At 31.5% G+C, this 23,233-nt stretch overlaps 1 protein-coding gene and 1 long non-coding RNA gene across 2 annotated transcripts in view; one reads left to right on the top strand and one right to left on the bottom strand.

Annotated features, from left to right (window-relative positions):
* Window positions 1-727: 727 nt before the first annotated feature.
* LOC111051252 (MAGUK p55 subfamily member 7) overlaps window positions 728-23,233 on the bottom strand; it is a 40,995-nt gene continuing 18,489 nt past the window's right edge. Inside the window, exons 6-12 of the mRNA XM_039431330.1 lie at window positions 22,426-22,547; window positions 13,005-13,249; window positions 9,740-9,872; window positions 8,518-8,549; window positions 7,888-8,028; window positions 5,901-6,098; window positions 728-2,608 (exon numbers count right to left, since the gene is read on the bottom strand). Coding sequence (XP_039287264.1) covers window positions 5,922-6,098; window positions 7,888-8,028; window positions 8,518-8,549; window positions 9,740-9,872; window positions 13,005-13,249; window positions 22,426-22,547 — 850 coding nt within the window. The 3' untranslated portion in view covers window positions 728-2,608; window positions 5,901-5,921. The remainder of the gene's footprint in view (window positions 2,609-5,900; window positions 6,099-7,887; window positions 8,029-8,517; window positions 8,550-9,739; window positions 9,873-13,004; window positions 13,250-22,425; window positions 22,548-23,233) is intronic.
* LOC120351771 lies at window positions 18,462-19,956 on the top strand. Its single transcript, XR_005571515.1, has 2 exons — window positions 18,462-19,536; window positions 19,719-19,956. It is a non-coding gene; the product is annotated as an uncharacterized LOC120351771 (long non-coding RNA).

Below are 23,233 nucleotides of genomic sequence, written 5' to 3' on the forward strand. Positions count from 1 at the left end.
TAAAATCTATACAAGAATAAAAACTTATAACACCTACATAAAAGTCTTGATACTGTACAGCATAAAATAAGTAAAATGCTTGAAAATGCCAAATTTTCCAATGCCAGAACGTCAATGTGAAGGAAGTTTGAATTATATAAAATTAATAGAATCTTGTGAGAGTAACTAGAGAGAAGATTTTGTATTAATCTCAATTACACAGGAATACTTAATTTTGTACTAGATTTCACACTAGAGATGGTCTTCGTCATTGTGAAGCAATAGGTTGTATGGTTATCTTCATACAATAAATGGTTCTTTAAAGCAATGAATCGTTCTTCAACACATAAAATGTTTTGAAATTGAATTCATATTATAGGAAAAACGATTAAGCAAAAAAAGTAGGCTAAGCTACATAAACAATTAGAAAAGTAATAATATTTGCTATGTACAATACTCATTTAATTGTTGTCATACACATAGCAACGAGCAAAAAGTATCTCTCTTAATAATTAAGAATTTAATAAACATTCACTCTTAATAATGTATATCTTATTTTCATAAATACCGGTGGAAAAATTCGTAAATTTAGACAAAGTTGTACTTTTAAATACTGCTGATAAAAATACAAGTCTATGTAAGTACAATATTTATTGGGAAGAAGAATTCCATTAAATGGATCGAGTTTCAAGATTTTAAAGATATTATATTTTAACCATTCTCTGATATGAAAAAGCTTAGAAAATTATTAGAATTCAAAATAAATACAAATTTCGTTTTCTTATTCAACTTTTATGTTGTCATCAATTTTACGCATGCTATCGAATTGACTGAAAAAGCTGAATTCTTCTGCAATTGTGAATGGGGCTAGATCATTCAGCAGATTTTACTTGAAAGTTGAATTGAAAAAATAAATATATTTTTTCCTATACATTATGTTTGTCTCATAACACCTAGATTGGTTGTGATTGTCGAACAGTGAATGACAAATTTTCAAAACTTGACATTAGAGTAGATATTTTGATATTGTAACATATTTGGAGACATGATCAATCCATAGAAATTTTGTTTGGTGATATTGATTTATTATCAAATACATAATTATAGTACAATCTTATCGATAGAATATTCCTTTTATAGTGAGATATTTGGCAAAAGCTCTAGGTAATCCAGTTAATGCAATTCATCAATAAATAAATAGGCTATTTATTTTAATGATAAGTAACAAAATTTATAATATCACGTTTAATATGAACTGTTATCAATCTGAGTATAAGCGTGATTCAATGATTCGAGTTAAGAGAAAAATACGAGAAATAAAAATGGTATTGTTATAAAAGAAAAGTTGCCATGAAATTATTCATATTCAGAGATGACTCTGATATAATATTGATACTGATTCGATAGGTTTTTAATGATTCTGAGTAGGAGAAATTCATTTTTCTGAAATTGTGATAATTTCAGAAAAACGCGAGTTAGCCTACCATTATCGTTTCATAATTTCCAATACGGTAATTGATTCTAAGAGGGAATAGTTTATTTTCCTGCAAAATCAATAAATTTCTTCACAAGAAATTTCACCAGCAAGTTTGCCATTTATTGTTGAACATTCGTCAAACAATAAAACGTCTCTAAAACTAGCCAGAGAATAAAACCAAACGAATTGAAACTTTAACAATCCTAAAAAATCTTCACAAGGACAACTCCAAAGCTTTATCTAATGAATGTGACAACACCAAACAATACCACCATTTTACCCAGCGCTTCAATAATAATTTTACAGCTAACTATTACTTTCAATATTATAATCTATTACTTATCACAGGACAATAACTATGCTTGGGACCTATATTAGAGTTGAACGTTTTCCAGAGAAAAACTAGAAACTGTTTGAGTAGTAACTAGTATTGTTATATTATAGTTCTAGTATTGCAACTAGTTACCCGATCGAAATGCTAGGTTCTGTTTGCTTCAAGGTCGCACACATTAGTTATCAGATTCAAAAACCTACAATAATAACCGTTATTATAAAAACACGTTACAACAGGATACATTACAAAAACTGAATAATTTTATAGTTATGTTATTAAAAGCAAGCGCATTAAATACAAACAATTAACAACAACAACAAATATTACAACAGTAGGAAAGTGAACAGATTTTCAACAATATTATACAAAATGTAAGTATTACGGCAGTAGCAAGATGCTAATAACCACTGAGCTAAATAACTAACAGGAGATGGCTCTGATTTAGACAGTAGCGGTTCGTCTCGTTTGTTACAAAATAATGTAATTTCAATGCATTGTCCTCAGTTTACTGCCAACCTAACAAAGTTGAACAGTACTTGAATATTGGTTGAAAATCATCTCAACTCACCACCAGCCTGTCGAAAATTAGACGGAACCCTTGTCTAGCGCTTTCTTCAGATGCTCTCAATCTAGCTCAGTGCTAATAACTACGGAGCCGCTTATAACCATCCTATCCGTTTGGTTGCTTTTTGAGAAGCTGAAATAAAGCTTGAGACGCGAAATAAGCGCGATGCTATCTTCTGCAATCCCAATGTTCTTTGTGATGCATTCAGATAATTCACCATTTTCCACAAGATGCCGATTATGATGACCAGATCCTGCATAAGAAATACAAGGCTCATTATAAAACACCACTAAACTTTGGATTAGACGTTAGATTATTATTATTCGTATAGTTTTTATTGGTGGAGAGTTCCTGATGGAAGTTCCACTTCGCCTGAATTTGAAATTTGAAATTTATTTGCCAAAAAATTCGTAAATTACAAAAATTTGAAATAGACAAGTCTAACAAAAACATAATATCTTAAACTAAGAAATAACATAGAATAGAACTTGACTAATCATGAAAACCTAAGATAAAAGTAGAATTTTTTAGGCGCCACCAGCAAAAGAAAAAACATCTTGCCCGCTGGTGGGAGTATTAAATAAATAAATAAATAAAAAGAAAATTAAAAACTTGAAAAAGTAGATCAACTGAAAAGAATAAACGAGTAAATACATAGATATCTTAAAAACTAATGAAAAACAAAATTAAATGAGAAAAAATTTTTAAATGAGAAAAAAGACAAATCAAATTGGCACTACCACCATTCCGCTCCCAGTGAAAAAAGAACCTCTCCTTAATCCAAGTATCAATCATTCTATCTTGGACGTTTAATTCAAAATCAAAAGGTAAAATATTTATAAATCTAGTGCTCATATACATGATCTGTCTTCTTAGAAAGCTCAACTTTGAATCGTGGATAATATATTTCAAAGATGTGTCAGGTCTTAAGTTATAAAACAGTTTATCATTCTGATAAATGTATCTTTGTTTTTCACAATATGTTTAAGAAGTCTTTTGAAATGAAGTTGCCTTATTGTCATTACATTAAATTCAACAAAGAGGGATTCACTTGAATATAACCTAGGTTTTTTTTAAAAATATATACCATTTAAGCCGTCAATGGGCTTTACGACTGTCATACTTCAGCCGGGATATATTTCAGTAGACGTATGTAGACATAATAGTCCAGGAAATGAATTCTCAAAAATGGGTAAAAAATGAAAAGTTTGGAAGACAATTTTTGACCCTGCAGTTATGTTCAGGGTAGTGAAGAGTCAGGGCACTGTGGAAGTCAGTCTGGTAGTCCAGTCTGGAAGTCAAGTCAAGGAAGGGTTATAGAGGGAAAAGTTTGGAAGACAATTGTTGACCTTGCAGTTATTTTCAGGGTAGTAAAGAGGTATATATATCAAAAGTACCCACCTCTACCCCCTGTGCTAAGGGTAAGTTGTGAAAACTGTTCTATACAGAATTGAAGCTCACATAATTTCCTACAATACTTATCTCACAACTTTTTCTATATCTTCTATAATTTTCGAGATATCCGCTCTTGAAGGTGTGACATTTTGAAAAAATACGTTCGCCTCCAATTTTTTTCTATTTTCCTCTTATAACGTTTTAAAAATCGATGGAGAAAACCATGCTGATGAGTTTATAGAGCAAATTATAGTCTTCAATTTGATGCATAATTTCACACTTTTACGCATTTCCCTACGACTGTTATTAGCTTTAGTATTGAGGGTGGAATCTCCAGTTTTGAAAAAAATGGTACCTTTGAACCAGCCCCACACCCTTAGCACAGAGGGTAGAGGTGGGGACTTTTGATATGCTTACCTGGCTTACATGTATGTATCTTGGAAACAATGCATTTAGATATTACAAAACTCTACTATACAAAACTTGTAGGACATTTAATTAGCTTCATTTTTGTTCAGTTAGTCATGTCGCTGAAATGCATTGAGTCATGTCGCTGAAATGCATTGTTTCCAAGATACATACGTGTAAGCCAGAAATGAAAAAACGAAACTTTTAAACCACCCTCATCCCTTAAGCACAAGGGGTAGGGATGAGGACTTTTGATATGTTCACCTTCTAACTGGTCCAAAACTAAGCTGCAAAGTATAATATTGTGTTCTAAACTTTCCCTCCAAATTTCCCTGTCAATTGATCTATTGTTGTTAAACTGAAGATTTTACACTCAACACTAGAACGGATGCAACAATCGCAGGGAGATGCGTATAATAATGAAATAATACATGAAAATAAAGAGAATATGATGCTCTATGAGCTCATGATTATTTTTTCAATCAATCGTTAAAAAGTTATAAGGTCAAAAAAAAAAAATCGAAGCCGGAAGGGGTTTTCTTGAAAATGTGACCTTCGAGAACTCATACCTAGAAAACTAAGAGAGATATGGAAAAAAGTTACACATGAAACTTGTAGACCAATTTGTAAGCTTCAGTTTTGTATTACACAAAAATTTTCTAAAGACGCATATTGTTCGAGATATGTGCAAAAAATCAAAATATAGTACTTTCAAACCACCCCCACACCCTTAGTACAGGGGGTTTAGGAGTGAGGACTTTTAATATGTTTACCTCCTTACTACCCTAAACAGAACTGCGGGGTCAAAAATTGTCTTCCAAACTTTTCCCTCTATAACCCTTCCTTGACTGGACTTTAAGACAGTAGATGGAGCATACACATAAGTAGCATAGACGAGTAGATAGAATAGAGTGGTACTGACTTTAGAGTGAAGAAACCAGCTCACTGTACCCAGGAGATATAAGTAGGTGAACACTTTTTCATATCAGGATAGTTTACGCTACGTCTGGATTTGACGTCATCGTTCAACGAATACTAATTTATCGAGATGTACGAGTCGATATATCGATTTGTTCTTGGTATTATTATAATTAATTGTTCAGATTTATTTGATTGCTTTTGACCATTTTTAACTCAAGGAAAAGGTACTTCAGTCCTTATTTAGAACTTCTGAACTTTCAAAGACAAAAACTACAAAATTATTTAGCAAAGTTAACCTCAAATTTTACATCTCTGCCTCTTCTCCAAGCTAATAACTGTCGACTACATCTCGATATCGATGAACATGTAGGCCTATTTTATTTAAATTTAAATGCAAGAAAATAACACATATTTTCTAAAGAAAATATGAAAATGTAAGGTTTGACAAACACAGAAAAGTTAGTTCAGATTGGAGCTGATTATATTTGCATGTTGTTTCCACTTCGTGTACCCTTAATTTGTCTTCAAATTCTTGTGAAGTATTGGTGAATAGCATTATTAACGCGGTTATAGATAGCTAATAAGCCTATATATACAGAAACCTAAGTTATATTGATTGTTGATTGTAATAATGAAATTGAACAAATCGATACCTCGATATAATCAATATACATCTCGATAGATTAGTATTCGTTGAACGATGACGTCAAATCCAGACATAGTGTAAACTATCCTGATATGAAAAAGTGTTCACCATATAAGACAGTAGCATAGTGGATAAGTAGCATAGACGTGTAGATAGAATAGAGTGGTAGACTGACTTTAGACTGAAGATAGGCAGCTCACTGTACCCAGGAGGCAGGTACCCAGAGCGGTTCCGTTTCGACGCGACTGACCGCACAGACCAGTTGCTCGAAAGCCGACGAAAGGTCTGCGTTCACTATGGTCTCGTCGAACAAGTGGCTGTAAAGGAACTCGATTCGTTTGCTGCTGTGGATTATGTCGTGGAATTCGTCGTCCTGCAACACAGAAACATCACAATTAATCGATGGAAAATGAAAAACCAACGAATTTCTAGCTATACATTCCAAGGAAGTCCTCTAAAAGAAATGAAATGAACATATATGGAAATGAAAATGAAAATAGACTTTAGTCTGTCTTTGAATAATACGACAATTATTTTTTTCAGAATTATACTGAACGAATTCCTAGCTATACGTTCCAAGGAAGTCCTCTAAAAGAAATGAAATGAAAATAAAAATAAACTTTATTCTGCCTTTGAATAATACCACAATTAATACAATAATCTTTTCAGAATTATATTGAACGAATTCCTAGCTATACGTTCCAATGAAGTCCTCTAAGGCTAGGCACCGGTTAGTCAAAGACTAGTCACGTTTAGTCACAATACTTCACATAGTTGCTTATGGAGTCATGTCTAATTACAATTACTAATCAATGTGTGTTGCGTCATGAGCAGCAATGTGAAGTATTGTGACTAAACGTGACTAGTCTTGTCTTGACTAATCGGTGTGTGACCAGCCTAAAAGAAATGAAATAAAGATATGGAAATAAAAATGAAAGTGAACTTTATTCTGCCTTTGAATAATACGACAATTAATACAATATTTTTTTTCAGAATTATACTGAACGAACTCCTAGCTATACGTTCCAAGGAAGTCCTCTAAAAGAAATGAAATAAACATATGAAGAAAATGTGAATAAAAATGAACTTTATTCTGTCTTTGATTAATAAGATAATCTTTTCACAATATTATACTGACAGCAATAATTTTAATATGTAGACGCTGTCAGTTTGAATTTCTTCTAAGTACATATTTTATAATACAGAGGTACGAGCTGCACAATAGATTATAATGATTAGCTGCGGTCATTGCGGTACAATGATAAAAATTTATTGATTTTTATTAAAAATTGATCTTTATCATGAAAATGATAAAAAAGAACACTCTTTACAGAGATGGTTGAAGCTAATTGAGCAAAAAGTTGAAAATCGAATAGAAAACAGCAGACACAACAACTGAGAACGCAGAAAACAATTAACAATACAATTGTATAATATATTCCTTATAATGACTTTCCGATGGTTCGGAACCCACGTAAAGCTGTAGCTAAACTCATCACTCATCATCATCCGTCTAATTACCCACCCTCAAGCCTGAAGCTCATGTGGGTACCACCCTAAAAAAAAGTTGTTTTTTTTCGCTTCATGATTTGAATCACGTTAGTGTGAGTAGCCTATAGCCTTACACATATGTGGAAGAACAATGAGATAAGGTATAATTATTATTTAACTAAAATCCTAAATAAATGCTGTAAATCACCCCGAAGACTTCTGCTACTGCAGACATTGACAACAGGGTTAACAGCTAGACGTCTGCAGTAGCAGAAGTCTTCGGGGTGATTTACAGCATTTATTTAGGATTTTCGTTAAATAATAATTATATATCAATTAGCATTTGAATAAATGCATTCTCTATTTAATTCCATCTGTAAAATGAGATAATGCCTAGAGATTAAACGGATAGGATAGAGATTCAAATAGTAATCCAAATTATATTTCACTGGATACAATATCATACAAAAGCTATTATCTGCTTATAAATTCATGACTCTATTAAAAGTGACTGTAACCTATTTGAGTGTGGTCTTTAAAAAATAACTGAAGTAGAGCTTAATAGTAGGCCTACTCAGAAGATAATGCATTATTTCATGGAAAATGTGATTTCTGCGTAAATTACCCATCACGAATAAGATAAAAGTATTTGAAAATGCGTAGAGCATTACCGTAAATCCTCTCGAATTATTCTCATCAAATGTTGAACGAGCAAATGCAGTGTTTCTTGTTTCTTTTAAGCCTTCAAAATCGGGAGGCTTTATGTAGATTATGTAAGGTTTTAGCTGAGGTGTTCTCACCATCCTCAAAGCCTGGAAAGGAAAGTTCAAGTTGAGAAAATTATAAACACCCTTAATTTGAATTAATCTTCATTGAGGTGAAAGTGTATTTCTACATACAATGTTCTCAACTAGTTTATCATGAATAATATACTACTGATATAATATATTACTACCAGATATATCTATATTATATTTATGATAATAATATTCCTAGTTTAATCCAGTTCAACAATGTTTTAGCATATTTTATTGTGGTATAACTTATCTTATTGCACCTATCCCAAGTGGATTCACTCTATTTAATGAAATATAAGAGCCCACATAGACCTTTTTGGCCTGTTCGTGGGTCAATGAGTCCAGTACTGTGTGATTAAAGTATACATTTTTTTCCTGATTGAACTTAAGAGAAATAAGTTTTTTCAATTTCATAATCGCACACACACCACACACACACACACCACACACACACACACACACCACATACACACACACACACACACCACAGACACACACACACACCACAGACACGTTGGTCATCACAAGGTGAACCGCTAGGCAAAAAGATATATTGATTGGGACAAAGAGAATATCCAAACATTAGAAGTAACCAATATCCTATTGATAAATAGATTAAAGTAGCCGTTCACATTGATCTTCATTCAGCGTTTTTATCCAATTTGTAATTATTGATTTATATTTTGATAAACTACATGCGCCCGACTGACTTATTTCTTGAGGAATGTTATTCATAATAGTGTGGCATAGGTATGATATATTCCTATCACAGGCTGAACGTGTGTTTCGTTGAAGACCCGAGTGATGAAAGTCTTGTCATGTAATGATGATTGGACTCTGAATTGAAATATATTTTATTCTTGAACATGTACATCAATACTGATTTAATGAATAGCTGCCTGATTCTGAAAACGTTGAAGACCTGAAACAATCGTACGGATGGAAATCTTCTGCATAGACCAAGGCCAACTTTTATTATAGTTTTCTGAGTCACTGATATTTGATCTAACAACGCTTTGGGTGCACTTCCCCAAAGGACAATACCGTAGGAAATAATGGACTGAATGTACGCATAATACACTGTTCTCAAATGATTTATATTAAGGATTCCCCTAAGCTGGTTGAACACATAAATCATTTTTCTCAGCCTACTATTAAGGTATCTAACATGAGAGCTCCATCACGACTATCTATATGAATGCCTATATATTTATATTCATAGACAGTCTCTATTAAATCACAGCCACACGCATTACCCTAATCAGCCCCGCACGTGTGAACCCTCAATTCCAAGTTGGTAGGGGGAGCACGACTGTCACGCAGAAAAATATGCAAACACTTGGTTTTTTTTTTGTATTCATGCTGAGTATATTGATATAAAACCAGCTTTTCAATTGTCTTAGCTCACTTGAAGCTACTCTGTACACATTTTCCCAACTGTTATTGTTTTTAAGGTACTTGGTCAATTGCTTCTTGAAACATTTCTCGATGACCTTAGAAATGAAACTAAGAAGGTTTATAGGTCTATAATTATTTAAATCATTTTTAATGCCAGACTTATAGAGTGGAATAACTTTCGCTAATTTGAGAATATCCGGAAAAGTTCCTGATATAAGTTGAATAAGCCTGATATAAGTTGGAGTAAAATGTGGTGGAATGTGAATCTATAGCTGAGTATAAGATGTGAAAGAGTGTGAATATAAATATGATTTTGCTCATAACTTACATGGAATTGGGGTGCGAAATTTGTCGGGATCGGTAGCGATCAAGCGGCGCTTCAGTTCGTTGCGACCCACTCCCGGGGGACCAATCAGGACGATGGGGCGCGGTAGCCCCACTCTCGGGTATAGTTTGGCCACCTAAACAACAACAATTCAAATTACAATTTTCTCAAATCCAACTCATAAGAGCATACAACACAAAAATCACACAACTTGGCATGATGACAAATAATTATGTGCTAGGCTACTAATAATGTAGGTCTACGAGTAATTCGAGCGTAAAACTTCCTTACTGATTTTGCAAAATGATCGATTTATTTTTTCTCTGTCATGTAACCCATGTCAGAGGTATTTATTAAACATAAAAAAACATTTACACTATGGAAAAAAGTCCTTTACATATTTGGATTAATTTCCTTAAACTATCGTGTAGCATCTCACTATAGATATAATTATTATTTAACGAAAATTCTTCGTTAAATAATAATTATATATTAATTAGCATTTGAATAAATGCATTCTCTATTTAATTCCATCTGGCTCACTATAGAGTCTATGTGTCGGGATGCATAAAATAACTGCGATAACTGCAGATGGAAATTAATGATAAGATGTATTTATTTGAATGCTAATTAATGTATCATTGTTATTAAACGAACATTCAAATTAAATGCTACAAATCACCTCGAATACTTCTGCTACTGCAAATATTGACAACATGGTCAACAGCTAGATGGAAATTCGATAAGAGCTACTATCCAAAAATAATTTGTCAGCCCGGCTAGCTCTAGCTATTCTCATCGAATCTCCATCTAGCTGTTAACCCTGTTGTCAATATATGAAGTAGCATAAGTCTTCGGGGGGATATGCAACATTTAATTTGGATTTTCGTCTAATAATATCAACTGTTATTAAAGACAATATAAAAAACATGAAATACCCTTTCATTTAGAACATTTCAAACAACTACTTTCGGCCTTTGGCCATTTTCTCATTTAAACTTGAATAGGCCTAAAGTAGTTGCTTGAAATGTTCTAAATACAAAACAAAAAGAAAAAGTGAAAAGGTACTTCATGTTATTTATATTGTTTTTAATTATTTGTAATAACTACAATTAATGACAATTACTTAGTCTTCTTATTTAATATTTTTAATGAAGTAGCCTTCACACTTACAAGTGAAGTGATTTTACCGACAACTGTTTTGCTCAAGCAAGAAAGTCGCGTTTCACCTTCTTAATATTGTACATGAAATTTAATATTTTTCCTACAGTTACGTTGAAAAGTGGCCATTGCTGCACTGATTACAGAACGCAAAGAATCACTTTTTCGCTCTAGTGCGGGAAAAATTTTTCTGCACTACAGATTTGCAAAATGGCAACGCAAAATACTTTTCCTACAGTTACGTTGAAAAGTGGCCATTTCTGCACTGATTACAGAACGCAAAGAATCACTTTTCCGCTCTAGTGCGGGAAAAATTTTTCTGCACTCCAGATTTGCAACATGGCAACGCAAAATACTTAGTAGGTTATATGGAGCAACAGTGCAGCAAAATCAAAATGAAGTTGGTAACAGTGACTGCTGTGGCTGCTATAGTGAGCAGAGGTGCAACCAAGCACAACGCGCTAATTATTATTCATTATAATTATATTATAACCAAGGACAACGAGGACTTTAGGATTTTAGGATTAAGGTTTTTATCAATAATAAAATTACACAGAAAAACATTTGATGCATTTCAGGCAATTTTACCCATAATTACCCACTTTTCATATTCAATGGTAACTGTAGGAAAAACTTAATGTGAAATACGTGCGCAAAGTTCCTCTGCTGCACTCAAGAAACCATTCCGCCCTCGCCTACGGCTCGGGCGTAAACGTTTCTTTCGGTGCAGCAAACTGTCACTTTGCGCACTAGTTGCACAAATAACTAATTTCACTTTGCGGAAAAATTCTATGTGTTATATCATCTGTTTGACAACATTTTCTTTGAAAGTGAATATTTCATGAAGAAATTTCAAAATCAAGATCACAAAAATATTCCAACCACGAAGTGTTTTATGAAGTATTCAAGATTTCTAAGCAGTTTTGAAATCACAAACGATAATTGGAATTTAATTAATTGCACATTGGGTGTTGAGTGGATTTTGGATTCTCAATTAGAAGCTCAGTTGTTGCAGGTCGGACACAGCAATGTCTCTAGGCTAAATATGCCAAAAAATTCTTCAGGGAAACCCAAATGTTTCTAATTTATTTTGTTGACCTATGAGTCTATAAGTTAGGCGAGCTGCCGCTCTTCCCTTGTTTACAGCATTACTATCTCATAATGATAAGATATTGAGATCTGTAATAAACGAGTAGTGGGAGTCAGTCTTGACTGAGCTCTCTAGACAGTAACATAATTTTTTAAACTTGAACTCTTTTAACTTATATATAACTAGCCGTCAGGCTCGCTTCGCTCACCATATCCGTCTAGCCCCTCCTGGACCCCCGACTGGATCGTCCAAAAATGAGGTCAGCGGGCTCGTTTCGCTCGCCTGCATTTTTCATTTCAGCATCCTTAATTCCATGAGAAAGTCAAAGTACTTCCTCGCTCGATTCAATCACCCAAACGCAAAAAACCGCTAATTTTGGGCGTATCTTTGGCGTTATTTCAAATTCCTTCTAACACAACATTAGTACACCCCAGCTAAGCTTCTGTAGTAAATTTGAACATTTTATGTTCATTTGTTTTCGATAAAGCTGAGAAAGCGTAAAAGAACGCTGGAAAAACGCAGATTTTGGGCGTATCTTTTGGCGTTATTTCAAATTCCTTCTAATTATTACACCCTAGCTTAGCTTCTGTACTAAATTTGAACAATTTCTGTTCATTTGTTCTCGATAAATCTGAGAAAAAGCAAAAAAAAAACGCTGGAAAAAACGCTATTTTTGTGCGTATCTTTGACGTTATTGCAAATTCCTTCTAACACAACATTATTACAGCCTAGCTGAGCTTCTGTACTAAATTTGAACATTTTCTGTTCATTTGTTCTCGATAAAGCTGAGAAAACGCTCAATAAACGCTGGAAAAACGCAGATTTTGGGCGTATCTTTGGAATTTTTTCCAAATCCGTTCTTAGTGCGCCTCTAAAGGGCCAACTGAACATACCTACCAAACTTGAACGTTTTTGGTACGGTAGATCTTTAGTTCTGCGAATGAGTGAGTCAGTCAGTCAGTCAGTCAGTGAGTGCCATTTCGCTTTTATATATAGATACATGAAAATTGATATTACCTCTTCATAAGTGGGTATCTCCTCGCGGTCAAAGTCCTCACGCTCCTCAGCGTCATAGATGATCTTCTTGGTCTTGGTGTTCTTGGACTGGCAGTCGGAGACGGCGATGCCCTCCTCATCTGGGAGAGTGCAGGGGGACAGGGGCAGGTGCACCGTGAGGGGGGGAAGGGGTAAACCCGGGTAGCAGGCGTCCAGACTTAGACCCAGGCGGGGTTCAGTGTTCACACAACTAATCATCACCCCGTCTGAAATCAATCAATAGCAAGTTAATATCGAAGAGCAAAATGTTAATGAATTGAAGGTGATGGTTTCTTGATAGAACACATAGAGAAAAGTGTATTAATAAATTGGAAAACATATTTGTTTGGCTAGTTATTATTTGTTTGGATAAATTTGATTGGTTATTCAAACTACATTGAAGGATAAATAATAATGATTGAATGATGAATTTAATAGTTGCCTTTATTTGATTCTTGGAGGCCGAGGTTAGAGCTAGAATGCTGTCTGTTACGTTATGTAACTGTCTGGTGTTTATGTGTTGAAGAAGGATATTCTGTTTTTGAATTCTGAACACTTTTCAATTAAAATTTATTGTAGTTATTATTATTATGGCTTTGTTTATTATTCTTCATTTTTTGTTTATAAGATTTATTTTTATAAGTGTATTTTTAATTTTTGTTTGTTACATTTTCTGTAATTAACTCCCTTCTTTTAAGGGTAGCAGGACGAAGGAAAAAGTAAAAGGAATGCTTATGGCTTCATTGGCAGAGATATCCTATTTTAATAGGTTTTATTAGTGTTCTAATTAGGTTTCTATTAATGTTTATTATTTGTTTGGTTAAATTTTATTGGTTATTCAAACTACATTGAAGGATAAATAATAATAATGATTGAATTGAATGCCATAGTTGCCTTTATTAAATCGTGGGAGGGCGTGGTTAGGGCTAGAATGCTGTGTCTGATACGTTATGTAACTGTCTGGTGTCATTTGTTGAAGAAGAATATTCTATTTTTGAATTCTCAACACTTTCCAATTACAATTCAATTAAAATTTATTTTATTTTATTTATTTATTGTATAAAATACTATAATCATAATACAATTATGACATTGGAGGAAAAACTAGGCTGAGCCTGTACTATTTCTCTCCAAAAATTTTGATAAAATGTTAATGTTGTCCAAAAGATAAGGTTATATAGTCACACACTGCTTCGTCGTCACTTGATTTTCGGTCCAGAAATGATGATTTAAAATTTTTAATTTTGAAGGTTGATTGTATACTCTAAATGAATCACAGAATGTATCACAATAAATTAAAAACTCTAGAAATATTGCACTTATTTAAAAAAATTATTGTAGTTATTATTGAAAACAATATAAAAACTTGTAGTACCCTCTATTATTAAAAACTTTAAAATAAAATAATAATTTTACTTAAAAATGACCTATGGTCGAAACTAGTCGTTGAAATATTTTAAGGTTTAATAAAGGCTACTACAAGTTTTTATATTTTTTCATTAATCTGTACAAAAGTAGCCCATATAAGTGAAGTGTTTTTAGTTATTATTATTAATATGCTGATGGCTTTATTGACAGAGTTGGAAATAATAAATAAAGAAAGACGCATTCATGTACATTTTGAATAAAGAGATTGATTGATTGATATATCCTATTTTAAAGTGAAATAAAACCGATATTGTAAGTTGCAATTTATTTGAGCCAATCTAAAGTTTCAATGCACTAGAGGTATCATCATCATTAGTGGTTGGAAAGACTAAAACATCTAACAAAAAAAAGCCTAAATAGTCTAGTCTCAAAAGTCTAATACCACTGATGATGGTGCATTGAACCTTTACTTTGGCTCAAATCAATTATGTGGAAAACAATATATTTTATAATATCTTTCAATATCGCTTTTATTCCACCTTAATATGGAGAAATTCCACAATATCTCTGTTCATAGTGTAAATTATATCCTATTTATTGTAGTGTAGTAGTAGTAACTCAGGTTCGGTTTCTAGAACACTTGATTTTAATTTTGTTGAACTTATAGATTCAACGGTCCAATACATTTATTTGGTATGCTAAAAACCAGGCCTGATACAGATTTAATGGTTCATTGATCAAAAATCATAGGCCTATTAATTGTTGATTCTTGTTCATAATGATCAATTATATCCCATTGGTCGAGGAAATTTATTTTTCTTGATTTAAGTTGATAATACTTTTCATAATAAATTGAGATGAAATATTCTGGTAGTTCCTTGATTGATCACTGTATTCCTACATAGCCTAAAACGATTTAGCAAGGACGTGGCCTGCTAAGAAAAGGATAGTGCTTCCAAGTCGAGAGGTTTGAAGTGTATCTCACGATACCAAAGACAAAGATGAAGATTGTGAGATTAATTGACTATTTTGTTCAATTACTTTAATTGACCGAGCGAAGTGAGGTCTAAAATTCAAGTCGACGGTTTGGCATTTCCCATGTTTAAATGTTTTTATGTTGCGCATTTACGGGAAAACGCGGTAATAGATTTTCATGAAATTTGACAGGTATGTTCCTTTTTAAATTGCGCGTCGACGTATATACAAGATTTTTGGAAATTTTGCATTTCAAGGATAATATAAAAGGAAAAAGGAGCCTCCTTCATACGTCAATATCAGAGTAAAAATCAGACTATAGAATTATTCATCATAAATCAGCTGACAAGTGATTACACAGATGTGTGGAGAAGCCAGTCTATTGCTGTATTTCCATAAGGTCTATAGTTTCAATCAGGTACTTGTGGATGAGAATACTGCGTGAGGTCTACTGTTCACAGAGCTACTAGTATAATTGACTAATTTAAATACGATTGACTTTAATTGACTATTAGATTCCTTTCTTTTGTTCCGTATCGTTTTATGACGTTCAATCGAATTCAACCACATTATTCATAATAATTATGCTAATAATAATTACGGTATGTCAATTATTGATTGACAATGGTCATTTTCTGTGTGAATATAATTAACAATTAAAAGTGATTAGCTCTTTTGAGTGGTTACTATCATACTACCCGTATGATAATAGAACATACAATGTACTGCACAGTAATTCAATTTTTTTATTATTCATAAAATATTTTCATTTTTTGAAATGTATGAATTCAGGGCTACTTTATTGTATTTATAAAATAAAATTATAGTACAATTTGAAAATAATAATTATATTATTTTCAAAGGGTACTACAATTCTATTTTATAAATATTTTAAATTTTATTTCTCTAAAATAAGTACAGTAGTTGTATGTTTATAGTCAACACAGTAATACATCACGGGTAACTGAATATCAACTATATAGTTTTCAGTACGGTAAATGAATTGCCATAATTATCAATTGAACGGGAGTTTAACTTTCAATTCTATTTGAAATGCAGGTAGGTAATAACGCACTAACCGTGGTAGTCAATAATGGATAATTCAATAAATCCATTGAAATCTTTTCTTTTTTCTTCAATGTCGTTGTGCTACGTGTTTTGTTAGGTATTTTCAACTTCTAATTCATTGAATGATTATTTTGTCGAATATAATGTTCACCAAAGTAATTATTATGCAGCTTTTCTCAAATATTGTTACAATAAAGAAATATCCAAGTTTTACAAAGTCTGTGAGTTGATAGTAATATTGAAAACATGACTCCTTAATTAAAGGTGAATCTACATCAACGTTGGTAGCTAATTAGCGTGATAATTAGTTATCAAATGTAGAAGTATCAAAGCTTGAATCAATAGTGTGATTCAAGTTCTGAATTCAGTGGAAATGATAGGTAGGCATTGTTGCACTTTCCCTATTCCACCACATTTAATACTATTGTAGATGGCTGTGATTCAAGTTTCAAGTTATCCCGGTAAATCTGATATGAGATTAATATTTTTGATTCTGGTTGAAAATTATAATTTCTATCACAAAAATACTTTATCCGACATGAAAAATAGCTCTTTCATAACTTAATTATAATAAATAATAATAACATCACCTGGCTCAGGTCTGGTGTCAAAGTTTTCAGGTCGCAACTGATTTTAATAATAAATTTTCGTAATTGGATTGAATATTTTGGTACGGTAATTCATCATATATTATTTCCACGTAGTCTGAAAGTAATTTGAAAACAGTGCGGTGTTGGAGTCTATTTTCTTTAATTTTCATGATCAAAATGAAAATTTACTCCTTTTTTGCAATAATGATTCTATTTTCTTCATAAATCTCTCTGTAATGTCCAAGGTGCTATTATGCTGGATGGTATCAATAAATAAAAATACTCGGAGATTCACAATTTTTTTAGAAATAAAAGAGACTAGATTTTTTCATCACTATCAATATTTTAAAAACAGTTGAAGTTGATAATAACGGTTGGATAAAAATGAGAGTGGTGATGATATAACATCGAAATAAAGTAATCAGGTTGTTGTGGTAACCATAGTTTTGTTTCTTAAACTATTATCAATAGTAGAAATAATTCAGTATCGATTAATAATGGTGTGAGAAACAAATATATTTTCTGATTTATTATAATTGATAGCAGGGTTTGACAATTTCTTGTTATTTTGATCTACACAGAATAGTCGTGACTGCCTTTATTCTTCCTGAATTTCGCTTACATGAGAAAATTTAATACAGTGGGAAACAAAAAAAAAATCACTCATAAAATATTTGGAATAAACAATAGTTTGTCTTTACAACAATCAACTTTCAGTGCTCATGGGATAATCGACAAATGCAGGCATTGAAACTTGAGTTTTGTGTGAAAAAACGATCTAAGGGTTGAGGCGTTTTTTCAGATGAGTCGACACGACACGACAGTACAGGAAGCTCTACGATTGGCTGATTCTCGTTACGACAGCCCAATCGGTCAATCAGAGAGCTTCCTATCCTGTCGTGCCGTGCCGACTCGTCTGAAAAAACGCTTCGTGAGTTTCGGCCATGAGTATTGAAGGCAACACAAATATTGGGTTTCAATTTCATTCTGGAACAAGACCACAACATCTCACATAGATGACATCACATCTCACGTTCTATTATTGATTTGTGCCCATGTTCTCAATTATTACTGATCTATGTGAATATGCCCATTTAAGTACTTTAAAAAAATATTTTCTGTATATTTAAGCTACGTCATACTTGTCTATCTGGTGTATTTGGATGTCAACAATACTTTAGAAGTATGAAGTAGTGAGAAACAGAGTAACACACATACTGACTAAATCGGAGTTGAATTCAAGTCTATAAAGACGAATAAGGTAAAGAAGAAATAAGGTTGAAAGAATAAACGATGATGGAGAAATTCAAAACAGATATCTTTCTAGTACTGGATTCAATAATTTTTTAAAGAAAACATCATGAGAAAGAATAGGCTCAAGACAGAAGGTAGAAAAAATAAATTTTCTTAGTTAAAATCCCAAACTACATAGCAGTACTATTCTGATAAACGTTCTATTAGCACATTATTCAGAAGGTCTACATTTTGTCTGGAATAAGGCTTTTGTCAGTTGAAAATCATTGATAGAAAAAAAGAACATTTTGTTTAACAAAATATTAAGAGTAGATAAATATTTGAACCAACGTAGATTTAATCTAAAAACTAAGTTTATGAAATGATTTTCTAAAGAATAAGACTTGTCCAAAGGAGTTTCAATATTTATAATAGTTTTAATAGCTTTAAGGAAAATTGAAAAGAGTAAAACATAAGTGATTATAAGATTGTCTACGAGTACATTCCTTTGATTGATATTACTCTTGTGGTGAAAATATACAATACAGTATTCTAAATACAGCAAAATATAAAAAAAACACAGGAAAGATTAAGCATCGTACTACATTAGGTTATCACCAGTGCCTGGCTGGTGTCTCACTCTGAACACTAGGACACCGCTGGGACACCTAGATTATGGGAGTGAAGCAGCGTTCTTCCTCCTTCATGGTGCCGCGCACTGGTGTCCTAATTTAATACGAACCTTAAGCTTTCATTGCTCATGGAAACTACTGGTGTAATACGAGCCTATATTGAGAGGAAATAATGACTTTAAAAACTAAAATGAAGAGAGAACAAAAATCAAAATCACATGAATGTATTTTCAAAAACATACAAAATATAAAAAACAATAATTGTCATTTCTGAGCGGCTAGTTTGACAAGTTTTCTTAATATTGTTTTCAAATTGATAAGTCAAGAATAATTATTGCGAAAATAAGATTGCCATTAAAAATGATTGAATAATCTAAGAAGAAATGTTTTAACTATCTTCATCGAGCAGTCTATGAATAATAACGCTTTTCAACAATAATTAGTTTCTATTTTCCTAGTTTGAGAGGTCTAGTTTCCTATGAATTTGTGAAGATAAGCAGTTTATAAATAATAAAGCTTTTCAACAATAATTATTTTCTATTTTCCTAATTTGAGAGGTCTAGTATCCTATGAATTTGTGAAGATAAGCAGTTTATGAATAATGAAGCTTTTCAACAATAATTGTTTTCTATTTTCCTAGTTTGAGAGGTCTAGTATCCTATGAATTTGTGAAGATAAGCAGTTTATAAATAATAAAGCTTTTCAACAATAATTGTTTTCTATTTTCCTAATTTGAGAGGTCTAGTATCCTATGAATTTGTGAAGATAAGCAGTTTATGAATAATGAAGCTTTTCAACAATAATTGTTTTCTATTTTCCTAGTTTGAGAGGTCTAGTTTCCTATGAATTTTTGAAGATAAATGTTCAACAAAAATGAGTAAACTATTAAAAAAAATTGAGTAATTTGAAAACAGTGAATAAATTGGCAGACTACATTCACTACTGTTTTTCATGCAGACATTATATTATCATGCATGGAACGAATAATAATTCGAAAAATGGGAAATTAAATTAATAAAACACAATTTATTCAATGAATATTCAAAGTATGAATTTTTAAATAAAGTTCACAATTGGGACGGATTGAAAAATGTCTAGTTAATTAGTTTATATTTTATGACATGAACTTCAAATCAGACTTCAAAATTTAGAAATTCATAATATTATTAGAGAAGAATGATGATAATTAGCATATTTATTTCAAATAAACGATTGAAAAATAATTAAAAAACTAGCTACCAACTATATATTATAATCATTTGAATAAGAATGATACTTCAGGATCACAACATAAATATTGATAAACATAGTGAATAAATATATTGTACGATTGAACACAACATAAATATAGATTTAAGTAATAAATAATAACAACAGTAATAAAATAATATTGAATTTCAATGTTACAATCACAACGTGGAGTAAAGTATTTAACTAAGAAATATATTTAAAGAATAGAGAGCACCTTTAAGAATAGTTAAAGCTTATTTCGAATATTGGATGATTAAAAGAAAATAATAATATTATTTGTACGATATATAGCATTATTTGGCACTTGAGTGAAAAAAATAAATATGAAATAAGATTATATCAAGTAGGCTAAATAAAACATATAAATTATTATAGTGAAAAATATAGAATTTAAGTCATTTAAAATGAAGCACATACGCTAAATATTACATAATAAATAACTTGATGAGTCGATATGATTAACAAATTAGTATTATCTGGATTAAGTTCAGAACTTCCGATTAAGTTTAATATGACAATCCCATACCAAGACCAAAATTAACTGTCTGTTTACAACAGCAAATCTTATTTTTTAAATAATTGAGTTTTCAATTTTTGTAATATTTAAATACGGGTTGTAAACTGTCTAGTTAATTAGTTTATATTTTATGACATGAACTTCAAATCAGACTTCAAAATTTAGAAATTCATAATATTATTAGAGAAGAATGATGATAATTAGCATATTTATTTCAAATAAACGATTGAAAAATAATTAAAAAACTAGCTACCAACTATATATTATAATCATTTGAATAAGAATGATACTTCAGGATCACAACATAAATATTGATAAACATAGTGAATAAATATATTGTACGATTGAACACAACATAAATATAGATTTAAGTAATAAAATAATAACAACAGTAATAAAATAATATTGAATTTCATGTTACAATCACAACGTGGAGTAAAGTATTTAACTAAGAAATATATTTAAAGAATAGAGAGCACCTTTAAGAATAGTTAAAGCTTATTTCGAATATTGGATGATTAAAAGAAAATAATAATTATTTGTACGATAAATAGCATTATTTGGCACTTGAGTGAAAAAAATAAACATGAACCAAGATTATATCAAGTAGGCTAAATAAAACATATAAATTATTATAGTGAAAAATATAGAATTTAAGTCATTTAAAATGAAGCACATACGCTAAATATTACATAATAAATAACTTGATGAGTCGATATGATTAACAAATTAGTATTATCTGGATTAAGTTCAGAACTTCCGATTAAGTTTAATATGACAATCCCATACCAAGACCAAAATTAACTGTCTGTTTACAACAGCAAATCTTATTTTTTAAATAATTGAGTTTTCAATTTTTGTAATATTTAAATACGGGTTGTAAACTTCTGAATACAGGATATTTTTGAATGAGATCACCAATACAGTTTTTTTTTAAATTAAAAAGAAGACTAGAAATTTCATTTTAATACTGTAGTTCAGTTAAAAACTGGATATAATTTGTGTTTCAACAAATGTGTAAATAAATTATAGCATCAGTTTATTATAAAGCAAAAAAGTTAAAAATCATAATAATTATTTCTATCTTTAATATCTTTGTAAAGTGGAAAAATATATAAAGTAATAATAAGAAATAATACGTATCAATAATAATCTAGATGTCATAAACTACAACATTATTGATTAAGTAAAGCCTATCTCCACCATCATACGTTTTCAATCATAATAAATAACTTAAAGATAAAATAAATAATACGAATAAATCAAATATAACATTGAATCGAACTACTTAAATAATGAAAAATAATACTGAAGCTGAATAAATAAAAAGCTAAAGGATTTTTCACTACCAACATTTCAAATTTCAAAATGATACAATATTGATAACTCCTTTGAAAAAGTCTTGAATTCTTATCTATGAGAGATTTTTTAAACAAGGGTGCAGATAGAAAGAACATTGATTGATATTTTTTCCAATAATATCTAAGAATACCTTTTCAATACCAATATTGACAATTGGTAAGAAGAGGGCACTACCAACACTGACATCTATTTTTTGTCACTACCAAAGAATTTCAAATAATACATAATAATGATGCGGAGATATGTGAGAAGAGAGCAATATCAACAAATATCAAATAATACATAATAATGATGATGAGATATGTAAGAAGAGAGCAATACCAACATCAAGAGATTTCAAACAATGAATAATGATGAACAACTGGAGAGAGAGTGAATGCAGACGTTGAGAAGAGAACAAGACTAACCTTCTTCTTTTGTGGGTTTGTCTTCTTGGGCCCGTTCATGCATCACCCTTCTCTCTTGCAGGGCTCGGCTAGGAATCAAGCCGGCTCGCATATCTCTGTCTCCTTCTTTACGAGCTTGCCACCTACGGGAAAAATATGAAAATTGTTCAAATCCGTAAAAAATTGAGCATTTGTCAATGAAGCATACAAGTAAGGTTATGAGAGTGAAGGTTATACAGAAACATCTTGAAACTCTCCTGTATTATTTACGTATCTAGTCAATTCAATCACAAAATCAAAATTGAATTGGATAAACCAGTCTCCAAGGTATTATTGAGGGGTAAACATACAAAAATTATAATTATTCAGTAGCGACGTTAAAATAAAATAATGTTTCTATATAAAACCCAATTCGCTCAAAAGTGGCATTTTTCACTCCTATATAAAAATATGGTACAATACAAACAGAAGAGACGAGGCGCCAGGTCACGTACATTGGGTCCAAGGTCTATAGATACAGGTCATGACACAATCCCGTGATGAATTGCAAAATCGCCATTTTATGGGGTTCTAGTTCACCAATTTTCAAATTTATCAGCTGTTATCATAATAGATTGAACAACATGATGTGTTATTTTGTTCAAGGGATATTGATTCAAAGTTAGTAGACAGAAGGTTGGTCACTCATCTATAGTATTTTAGTTGAAATGCAATTGGAGTGGGGGAACTGCAGTCGTGACGTAGGCTGTAGTACAGAGTAGGTAGAATATCGCATTCTTGAGAATCATACGGTGACGTATAGTCAAATTATATAACACAAACATTTTCT

This window comes from Nilaparvata lugens, chromosome 6 (genome assembly GCF_014356525.2).
Source record: "Nilaparvata lugens isolate BPH chromosome 6, ASM1435652v1, whole genome shotgun sequence".
NCBI classification, from domain to species: domain Eukaryota; kingdom Metazoa; phylum Arthropoda; class Insecta; order Hemiptera; family Delphacidae; genus Nilaparvata; species Nilaparvata lugens.